Source organism: Zingiber officinale, chromosome 9B, assembly GCF_018446385.1.
Source record: "Zingiber officinale cultivar Zhangliang chromosome 9B, Zo_v1.1, whole genome shotgun sequence".
Classification (NCBI taxonomy): Eukaryota; Viridiplantae; Streptophyta; class Magnoliopsida; order Zingiberales; family Zingiberaceae; genus Zingiber; species Zingiber officinale.
This window is the reverse complement of record NC_056003.1, coordinates 112,338,075-112,349,012: the sequence shown is the minus strand read 5'-3', so window position 1 is coordinate 112,349,012 and position 10,938 is coordinate 112,338,075. Positions and strand designations below refer to the sequence as shown.

The window sequence follows — 10,938 nt, the reverse complement described above, 5'->3', positions numbered from 1 at the left end:
ATAAATAAGTGTTTCTCAAAACTAATTCAAGCAAAACTAAAATACACAAGACCCCCTCTTAAAAGGGTGGTGCCTATCAAAGAAATTAGGGTTAGTGAAACCATTTAGGAGAGAGATAACAATGGATTGGATAGATTAATGGCCTACCCTTAAGTCTATTTCTAGAGATTTTGCATGCGGAACACACAATTTGTTTTTTTTTTAAAAATTATTATTTTGATTTTTTTCCTTTTCGGAATCCCGAAGACAATATTTTAACGTGCTTCACCAAAATTCCAGTCTGTCGCCACCTTGCTTGGGCCTGTTTCATACCTGCCTAAACTCTATTCCGCCTCCTGTTCGTCATCAAAATCCAATCGCCTCTCCGCATTCGATTCCTCGCGAGACAATCTTCACGAAACCATCTCAAAATCCAATCTTTCGGCAATGGGCCAATGGCTACCTTCAAAATTCAATCTTGCGTCCTCCTCCTCCTCCTCCTCGTCTCCGCCCTAACCCTCTCCTCCGCCGACTCGCCGGGCTCCGAGCAACCCTCCGCCTACGAGATGCTCGAGAAGTTCGATTTCCCCAAGGGCATCCTTCCGGAGGGCGTGCAGAGCTACGAGCTGAAGGGCGACGGGAGCTTCACGGTGTTCCTGGCCGGCGATTGCAAGTTCAAGGTGGACGGCGGGTACGTGCTCAAGTACGGCAGGAAGATCACTGGGAAGGTGGAAGCCGGGGCGCTGACCAACCTGAAGGGGGTCAGCGTCAAGATCCTCTTCGCTTGGTTCAGCATCGGCAGCGTCGCGCGGAGCGACGCCGCCCTCAACTTCTACGTCGGCCCTCTCTCCGCTTCCTTCCCCGTCTCCAACTTCGAGGAATGTCCAAGCTGCAGCTGCGGTTTCGACTGCGCCACCGCCGCCGCCGCCCTGTCGGCCGAATCATGAGCCCGTTTAAGATCTCTTGTTTAGAAAAAAAAAAAACAGACGGTGCGGTAAAAAGCATTTCTTTGATGGTGAAAATGAAATAAATTCTTGTCAGCATTGTGAATTAGAATCATGCTTCAGATCGCCGAATCCTGTAAAATTAGTGTTTTAAATAACGACTTCAGTACTTGTTTGCTTCTCCCTTTTGTTTTTCTTTTCCCATAATTCTGCATTATTTATTATATTGAGTTCTCAATTCAAATATCTTTTCTATATTTTAAATTTATTTGGTGAATTATTAAGCTTGGCAATACAAATTTATTTATTAAATATAAAAATTTATTTATTTGTTTAACAGATCAATAACAGTTTTTTTTTTTTAATGATGAACATGATTCATAAATATTAATGTTAAATTTATTCTTTTTTATTTATTTAACATATTAATAAGAATTTTAATGACGAACCTGATTCATAAATATTAATGTTAAAATTAATTTTATGTATATTGAATGAATATAAATAAATTCGAACACCAAACCTAATCATTTTGATATAACGTTTACTAATTTTGTACTGTTTTATTCTTTCTTCTGACAATTGATGTGTTTTTCTTTTCCCAGTTTCTATTAATACCTAAATTCTTTGTTGTAGCAATTCAATATGAGTTAGGAGATGTAGCATAGCATCTTTTTAACATAGAAGAGTAAGTCTTGTTGCTAAGTCTTTACATTTGAGAAGAAAAAACAGAGAATTAATTACAGATCAATTGAAAAATACAATCATTGCTTGAGCCAAACTGACAAGAATGGAACATTAAGGGAAGAACTTAATCTAATCACTTTCCTTGTCAAACTTTACCATTCAGTGTGACATAAAATGGAAGTAACTAATGGCACTTACTATAAGATGCTTCTATAGAACTGAAATATTACAAAATTTTCATTAATATCTGACAAAATAGCAAACTGTTTTGGCCTCCTCTTTTGGCAGACACCTCAATACGCTTAATTTTCCAGTCAGCGAAAAAGACAGCCTTGTGATTAGGAACTTGAATGTATTCGAATTAACAATAGACAAAAGTGTAACAACATTTGGTCGATCAAATTCCCATAGGCATATGATCCTGATATTTGAAATGCAGATGTCGAAATGGATACAAAGTTCTTCACTTTTCTAAGTTGCACCATTGAAGTCAATAAATGAGATAAAGGCCAACTTGTTCGCAGAACTAGTGTGAGATGGACAAAGTAAAAGGAACTTTACTAGCTATAAAAAGGTGTCAAAGTGAGTTCCTGATACAAACTACTGTGAAAACGTCAAAAAATTAGAAGAGTTCTGCTCAGCTGTTCCTTCTCATTTCTCATCTCCGAGACCAAAGTTAGAACAGGGTAAATCACACATAAGCCATCTATCTGCTATATAAAACAGGCAGGAATCAATCTCATGGAGTGACACCGACAATAAAGGACATATCAAAAGCCCATGACTTCGGAAGTGAGGTTCATCAGAGGTGCCAAGGCACTAGGAGCAAATTTTCTTGCAAAAAGAAAACAAATGGAAGATGACTTCGAGTTATACATACAGAAGGTCCCATTATTCCTAAGGGCTTTGATGAAACCCGCCGTGATACTTGGAGCACCGTAGCTTGCTGGATGAGGCCCACCTCTTGACCAATCAACCCAAGTGATGCTACGATTTGCATTGAGAGCACCATGGAACATGTTCAGGTATGTTGGAATGTAGTGTTCATCAGGATAGCATGAAGGCTTGCAGTATTTTCTAAAGATGTAGTAATAATTATTGTCTGCAACTATGCTTACTGCCAGCTCCCGCTTGAGCTCAAACCATTCAGAGCCTTTCCTCCATTGATATAGCTGTATATGTGGAGCCATGCGTCGGTTGTAGCGTCCACGCCCTTGTGGCGTATCCACATCATACGAGTCAACAAAACTATGGGCAGAGTTTATGAGGTACTCATAGACAGTGGGGAAATTATATATCGGTATGCAGCTTTCGGAGAGAAGAACAAAGCGTTCATTGGAAAAATCCAGTAAAGCATTTGCTAACAAACGCTTCTCAGCGTCAACCAATGTAATAGATCCCCAATACACCTCCTGCAAAACACCAATCCATACAGAGATATAAATGAAATTTAATTTGAGCTTCTGAGCATTGTTTCAAATTAACTAGAACTTTAAACAATGGTGACAAGGATAACTGAAGAATGTCCATACTTGTTCATACTCAAATAATTTAAACAAGTTGCAAAAAAAAGTATTCCTATAATGAACATGCATTTATCTAAACTGTAACTGTACAGAAGACTATATGGTAGCATTACATTATCTATTTTGTTTAATCCATTACCAAGAACATGAAACACATCCATTTTGAGATGCAAGACATTTATGCCGATGTTGGGATAAACGAAAAAAAAAATTGTATCATGAGTCATGACACAAAAATATTAGGCAGTTTGATTAGGATTCATCTGCCATTTAACAATCATTCAATAGATATAGGTAGGAAATATTTGGAATGTGGTTTGAAACAGAGTACTTACTTCGCTTGGGATTAGTCGGCCATAAAATGCAGAATCCTCATTGACATTGAGCTTATAGTCAGGAAACGTGTGGACGTAAATCGAATATAACCCTTTGTGTCCCTTAAAGAACCTTTCCCAAAGTGGCACAAAAGGCAATGGCCCCCTTGTCAAGAACAAAAAAGCCACCTTTGGCACCCTGTTAAATGGATACTCCTCCATTTGGGGAACCAATGATGCCCGCCAGAAAAGTTCGTCATCTGTCATGCTATGCTTCAAGTGTTTTGGGCCAAGAAAGCTCTTAATGCTTAAACAGTCCTTATCACAGTTCGTAGAGTACATCGTTGATGGGAAGAACAGCTCAGTCCGTGAATTGAAGTCGTGGGTAAAGGTGGAGCTCAAGCACAATCCTAGAACAACCCCCATCATAAAAATACCTAGAACCAATACAAACTTCATCAGCCCAATTGACCAGTCCTTTCTTGGGGATGAAGGGAAGTAATCCTCCTCTTCATTTCTAGTCAGCTTCCACATACTTCAAATTTTGTTCTCGTGCACACTTCAGGCCTTAGGTTCTGAACTCTTTCTATCAAGTGAGCTTCTTGTTTGCAAGAATTCCAAAGCCCAACTCAAGATCGCTGACGATTTATAACTATTCGACTTCCAGATAGCTGAAGGAGCCTCCTCCAGACTTTGCAGCTCCGACTAATCCCAAATACACCACCAGAGGTTCCAAACGTCGACAAAAAACTGGGGGTTTCCCCCTACTTTCTGTGAGGACTCAGGAGTCAGAGGAAATGAATTGAAATCAAACAGAAGCCCCAGCTCAAACACCCATCAGCCGCGACTCCGATCTCAGTTCTCGATCCTCCTCAACTAGAACAACAAAATCTTATCTTTTCCCCAAAAACCTACGAATCAAAGCAACACAAAGATACACGGATCCAACCGAACTCCACAAGACAAAAACCGATATTGAGAAAGCTGAACTCACCTTCCCTTCTTCCTTGCTTCGATCTGCTGGGCGGAGTTAGGTCGCCGGTGATCGCGACGCCAACTGAACTCCGATCGATTGAACCGAGGCGGAGCATCGAAGGTTGCTGTTGCGTTGCCGATCCAATTCCATAGTCGCCAATCGAAAGGAATCCTTTTGGACTGGCGTATTCTCCCTTTTTTTCCATGGGAACTAACGGCGACAATGCAGATATCCAATTTAAATTTCTAGAAAAGTATACCGCGCTTCTATTGGCCAACACGAATAGGGTCCAAGTACAGCATGCTGGTATCTTCATTTATTTAAAAAAGAACAATTTTTTTTTATCTCGATCTAACATTTTATGCATTTTACAAAACATCTCTCAACCTCATACATTGCATTATAAAAATAGTCTCAATTTCCTTAATATAAGTTTCAATTTAAACGTCGTGCTTTCATCTAATTCTTCCCCAATAGTTTAGAATGTTACATTTTACATTTTATAGTTTGTAAAATAAAAAAAAAATATTTCCCTTCCAATCAATATTAATATTTGTTATGCAGGCGCGGAGCCAAATCCTCTTATCCAAGATATTTTGGATAAAAGAAAACCTTGTAAACTCATTTATAAGGGTGAACTGGATCGTACTTATTTAACATATAAGATATATCCATTCTATTAATAAATGAATGTATCTATGATTGATTTAGAAATCTTGGATTAGAGGATTCATGTTTGGACTAAGCAGTCGAGATCTTTTAGTTTGTAAATTATGGACAAGAGGATAGTCTATTTACTGTAATTAGTTAATTTTGATGAACCTACTTTGTTAAATAGATAGGGGCCATCAAAACAAACTAATGTATGGAGTGGATCATTTTTTGATCCGTAACTTACAAACTAGAGGATCCGTCTTCAGACTGGAGCCAGATCCTCTAGTCTAAGATCTTCTAGATCAGAAATAACTCTACAAACTCATTTATGGGGTGAACTCCCATCTATTTAACAAGTAAGGTATAATCCACCCCATTAATAAATGGGTAAGGATTCAGGACTGATTCAAAAATCCTGGATCAAAGAATTTCTACTTAGATTGGAGCTAGATCCTCTAGTCTAGGATCTTCTGGACCAAGGAGGATCTACAAACTTATTTACAGGGTGAGTTAGACTCTACTTATTAAATATGTGGGATACCGTCTACCCCATCAAATAAATAAATAGGGATTTCAAATTAATTTAAAAATCTAGATCAAAGGATCTTTATTTGGAGCCGAAGCCAGAGCCTTTGCTTCAAAGATCATCTATCCCAGAGGAAGCACACAACTAAGCAGGTAAATTTCTTAAATAAATTATATAATATGACTTTCTTAAAGACAAATAAATTTTAAATATTAAATACAATACAAAATAAAATATAATGCACATGGTTCTATATTATAATTTATACCTTATTATATTATATATTCAAATCACATAGGCAAGTAGGCAACCACACCCAACGCGAATCTGTCCCACGAGTTATTGCCATGATTGCCCCTTAAAGAATAACCACCAATCATCGCGAAGCCCACGGATCGCCATCATCAGACTGAATCCTAACCGTTCAAGGAGAACTAATCCGACGAACGACTCTATCAGGCGCCGAAATTCTCGAAACCAATACCGGATCCCGCCTCTTTTCTCCCTATTTAAAATCCCCTTCGCTGCTCTCGTTCTCCATCTCGACTGTCGATTTCTCAGCCGGCTCTGGTTCGTGGATCCCTAATTTTGCGTCGGTGCAAGCGATGGCGAGAACGAAGCAGACGGCTCGCAAGTCTACCGGCGGCAAGGCCCCGAGGAAGCAGTTGGCCACGAAGGCCGCCCGGAAGTCGGCGCCGGCGACCGGCGGCGTTAAGAAGCCTCACCGCTTCCGCCCCGGGACCGTGGCTCTCAGGGAGATCCGCAAGTACCAGAAGAGCACCGAGCTGCTCATCCGCAAGCTGCCGTTCCAGCGCCTCGTGCGCGAGATCGCGCAGGACTTCAAGACCGACCTCCGGTTCCAGAGCTCGGCCGTGGCGGCGCTTCAGGAGGCGGCCGAGGCTTATCTTGTCGGTCTCTTCGAAGACACCAACCTCTGCGCCATCCATGCCAAGCGGGTCACCATCATGCCAAAGGACATCCAACTCGCTCGCCGCATCCGCGGGGAGAGGGCCTGAGTTATAAGTCTCGTGCTATATCCCTACTCTGTTTATTGTTCTGTTCTCTCTGCCTTTTCAAAAGTACTGATTTTTATTATCGAAAGGTGCTGTTCAACTTTAGCTGTAATCCCCGACACTAAATCTTCTAGTTTCAGCTTGAAGCTTAAAGATGCATCAGTCGAAAAATGGTTGTGCATTTTAAAAAAATATCAGATTTTGATGATCTTCAATCGAAGTTTGCTTACGCAACAAATTACGAGTGCTCTATTTGAATTTCTGTAATCAATCTCTGCCTTTGGCTTCGACTAAAGCAGTTTTAAAATCTGGGAAGGCACCTTACCGTCTCAAGGTCTGCAGCGTGTATTCAGCATAAAGATCCCTGCAACAAGAACCATAAACCATGATTTTCAACTATTCATGCTTTCTTGGTTTCTTTTTGAAAGTTTTACTGAATTAAACAGAAATTAAGGGTAAATGTTCTTGACAAAAAGAAAAAGCTCTGCTAATTCCACTAGTATGTAATATTGATTAAAAGCTTACATTGAATACTGAATGGCTCCTCGAGCAGTAGCTGCCGGCAAGAATTCATTGACAGCAACCCCTTTATTCTCATTCTTTTTGTCTGAAGAGCTTGTCAAGAACCTAGAATTTCATCACTGGAGAAAAAACTTAAACTACGAAAGGATACATTCATCAAAGAAGTGTCTTATTTCTGCAAGACGGTGAGGAGATAACTCAGTAAGGTTATTGAAGTCATGGAACTCAGGATCATCAGCACAAACTGCAATAATCTTATCATCCTTCCCTCCCTGATCAATCATAGGCAAAAGACCAATGGCCCGGGCTCGTAGAAAGCATCCAGGAAGAACTGGTTCTTATTCATAGGCGATTTCCATAAAATAAGCACCATCCTCATCGATGAAACAGTAGTAACCAGCTAGGTTCAGGTGAACTTTGGTTCTCCCATTAGTCTTTTTCACTATGATAAACGAATCACGACATGCTAAATAACATTGGAAAACTAATGCAAGAGCTTTATAGTTTGTGTATATCACAGAAGATGTAAGGCTTAGTATTAAATAGCTTTTAGCAGTAGGGTTCAACCTGCATGAGGACCAGAACATCCATTGGATCATTGTCTTCGCAAAGTGTACGAGGAATGAAACCGTAGTTATGAGGGTATACCATTGAAGAGGACAAGATGCGATCCACCTGAAAATGTCTCCAGTGATTCAGTAGTATCAACAGAAAAAAATTTACAGATACAATCAACAAAATAGCTCACATAATAACATGCAATGGTGTTTAAAAGTTTGAACATAAAATTTAAATGTAGAAGAGTAGACAAACCTTAATCAGCCCTGTCTTTTTGTCAAGTTCATATTTCACTTTACTTCCTTTTGTGATCTCCACAACCTAATGCTAAAAAATGAGATGACTTGATATGAAACATAACCAAGACAGCTTACAGAAATCAACTTCAATAAATGAAATGACTTGATATAGAACATAACCAAAACAGGGCTGATTAAGGTTCCTTTCCACCTCTTTTCCATTCACATATATCCAACACGGTTATCAGAACAATTCCACTGACATTTAAACCTTATTTTTCTCTGAAACTCTAGTTTAAAAGTCAAATACTTGCAGTTCCTCAAATTGAGTAAATACTTGATTATTGACATCAGTTCATATTCGTCAAATAAAACCACACCTTTCAGTTTGTATTTTCTTCACGTGAGGGGAAGGGGGGCAATTATGATAGTTGATTTAATATGCCTACTTGATATGATTTCAAAGAAATCAAAAATACTTACAACATTGAACACAGCAGGGGCCTCAGGACCTAAACAGAAATTGCAGTAAGAAAACTTTAACTAATAGATAAAATGTTGCCACTAAAACATTATCAAGTATCAACCTATTTCAAGATCATGCCAAGGATGAGCAGCCACTGATCTGCTGGACAATGATGATGATAATATCCTTTCATTCAATCTTGGAGCTGCAAGTTTCTTTTTGTCCTTTTCTTCAGTCGTATTTCTATATAATTAGCAGTTGACAATCAGGGCATTAACGACCCATGTAAAACAATCAGGCATTTGAGGAGTTGCCCCTTAACAGAAATCTTAAAATGAAATTTTACCAAACTGAAGAAGCTTCAAATTCAACACACATATCCTTCCCAACTATGATAGTAGCATCCATATCATATACTTTATTTAAAAATTTTATCTTAAATTTTAGATAGGATAGTTAAAATTAAAATTTTTTTACATCAGCTACCTCATCCATTTCTAAATTATGTATTTATAAACAATACTTCTCTAAATTTAGGGAATAAATTCTATTCTCTAAATATTATAGAGGAAAGAGAAGAAATAGAGAAGCTGATATATAGCGTATTGAAAAATGAATATCTAAATTTAATAAAATAATTTTTTTTACCTTAAATTATGTATTTTGGATAGAAAAATTGATGTGGATACTCTTGATGAGCAAATGAGCTTATGTAAGATCCAAATTGTAAATAAGAAAATTAACAAGTGGAGCCAAATTAGAGTGGAAAATGGTATGAATATTTCACTTTCTTTCAAAACTTTGGTACATCAGAATTCATAATTGCATATAATTTTCTTGTCGTATACTGCTACAAATTCTCTTGCTTATAGTCCATGAGCATGCCTTCTCTCACCTGACCACTTGCACTAATGATTAGTAGTCACTCGTGATTTATCTCCTTCGTATTGGTATAGGGACGAATTTACGGGGATGTTAAGGGCGATCAAATCGTCTTTTGGCAGACGAGTGAATCAAATTTTGTTCATGCCTTGTTATTGAAAAAAATAAGGGGCAATCATTGTTACCCTGTAGATTATAGTAATTCTGTGAGAGTAGGGGGTCGATGTACAATATTACAAGGCATTTCCAAATTTCATTATTCCGTACCAATCCAGAAGGTTACATCACTTAGGAAGCCTAATAAAAACGAATCCTTTTCTTCGGCAGGTTCAATCCACCAGCATTACTATATCATGCGATAATTCAGGTATAGTTCAAATTTTACTAAATCTATTGAGAGAACTTAAGATCTATAACTGCCGCACGCCTATCTGGCAAAATCTACCTATCATTCTATCATGAACAAGGAAATAATTCGTCGAACACGAAGATCAATACCGTCATGATCGAGAATCACTTGAAATGCAATCAGGAAATTTATCCAGAAAACCAAAGAGAAAGTGGTTCGACCAACCGATCTAACCAGAAAAATGAAAAAGGAGGGAGTAATCGAGGAAGAAAAACAAGCAACCTTTCGTGCCAATGGGTGTGCTTCATGAAAATCAGGAGAAGGAAGAGGAAAAAGAATCCGGAGAAACGCATAGAGGCAGGGGTCGCGGGTTGATAAGATCCGGATGCGAGAGAAGAGGAGGGTCGCGGAAGTAGTGAAAGCGAAGTGAAGCTCCTCCACCACGTTTGATCGAAGAGGGAGGGCGGGGAGCCGCGTGTTCGTGTTCATCGTTTCCGGAGGAAGATGCAAGACGGTAACACCTGGATGAGAAAAACATTAGAAAAATCGAATTAACTGAATCCAACGGTTCTATTAATTCGGTTTTCATTTTTTTAATTAAATTTGATTTTATTTTTAGTTAATTCATTCCGTTTCGATTTTAAATTTAATAATTTAATTATATTGAATTAACTGAATAAAAATATTAATTTAATTATTTTTTTTAAAAAATAATATATTAAATAAAATCTTATTTTTTAATTAAAATCTAATAAAATTTTAAAATATTAATTAATTCGGTTGAAAATTGAATTAACTGATAATTTATTAATTTGGTCAGTTTGATTTTGATCCGTTGAGTGCATTCGAAATTTTTTTAATTTATTCAATTTTCAATCTATTTAATTTGGTTTGTTTGATTTTGAAGGAATACTAACCCTAATGTGTAGCTGAATAATTTTTAACGCTCGTGCCCTTATAATTCGTTATATTATAATTACACAAAGGAAAGTAAATCACAATGCCCCCTCTATAAAACTGTGACATGATATATTAGACGATGGTGCTATATATATATATATATATATATATAAAATAGCTTTACCAATGAAAATTTTCATTGTAAGTTCATCGGTGTAGGTGTTTAGTGATGAATTACGCCGGGAATTATTTTGTCGAGGGATAATTCGTCTAGAAATAGTTTATCATTAAAAATAAAATTCTGTCGATGATTTCTAACCGAATTAATTTTCGTAGTTATTTGCTAAAAGGAAATTAATTTCCGTAACAAATATTATCGACATAATTTTATTTCCGTTAGTAA

General features: G+C 37.7%; 3 protein-coding genes across 4 annotated transcripts; 2 read left to right on the top strand and 1 right to left on the bottom strand.

The window, feature by feature from the left end:
* The first annotated feature begins 249 nt into the window (after positions 1-249).
* Positions 250-1,070, top strand: LOC122024512. Its single transcript, XM_042583161.1, has one exon. It carries the CDS (start codon positions 435-437, stop codon positions 924-926), a length of 492 nt encoding a protein of 163 aa, XP_042439095.1. The 5' UTR covers positions 250-434; the 3' UTR covers positions 927-1,070.
* A 567-nt stretch (positions 1,071-1,637) lies between these two features.
* LOC122023665 (glycosyltransferase BC10-like) lies at positions 1,638-4,665 on the bottom strand. 2 transcript variants are annotated; one of them, XM_042581916.1, is made up of 3 exons: positions 4,445-4,665; positions 3,472-4,361; positions 1,638-3,022 (listed from the first exon to the last, which is right to left on the bottom strand). In XM_042581916.1, the coding sequence occupies exons 2-3, from the start codon at positions 3,982-3,984 to the stop codon at positions 2,381-2,383; spliced, it is 1,155 nt and encodes a 384-aa protein (XP_042437850.1). In that variant the 5' UTR covers positions 3,985-4,361; positions 4,445-4,665; the 3' UTR covers positions 1,638-2,380. The 2 variants fall into 2 exon arrangements, with proteins under 2 accessions (XP_042437850.1, XP_042437851.1); XM_042581917.1 differs by having other exon boundaries at positions 3,472-4,326.
* A 1,482-nt stretch (positions 4,666-6,147) lies between these two features.
* Positions 6,148-6,834, top strand: LOC122024801 (histone H3.2). Its single transcript, XM_042583508.1, has one exon. The coding sequence runs from the start codon at positions 6,212-6,214 to the stop codon at positions 6,620-6,622; it is 411 nt and encodes a 136-aa protein (XP_042439442.1). The 5' UTR covers positions 6,148-6,211; the 3' UTR covers positions 6,623-6,834.
* The last annotated feature ends 4,104 nt before the right edge of the window (positions 6,835-10,938 follow it).

What these genes read in the sequence shown, in the direction of transcription:
- LOC122024512 (XM_042583161.1), top strand. Translation starts at nt 435, where the DNA reads ATGGCTACCTTCAAAATTCAATCTTGCGTCCTCCTCCTCCTCCTCCTC.
- LOC122023665 (XM_042581916.1), bottom strand. Translation starts at nt 3,984, where the DNA reads ATGTGGAAGCTGACTAGAAATGAAGAGGAGGATTACTTCCCTTCATCC. An exon ending in GCCGACTAATCCCAAGCGAA is followed by an intron (nt 3,023 to 3,471) that starts GTAAGTACTCTG and finishes GGTGTTTTGCAG; the next exon opens with GAGGTGTATTGGGGATCTAT.
- LOC122024801 (XM_042583508.1), top strand. Translation starts at nt 6,212, where the DNA reads ATGGCGAGAACGAAGCAGACGGCTCGCAAGTCTACCGGCGGCAAGGCC.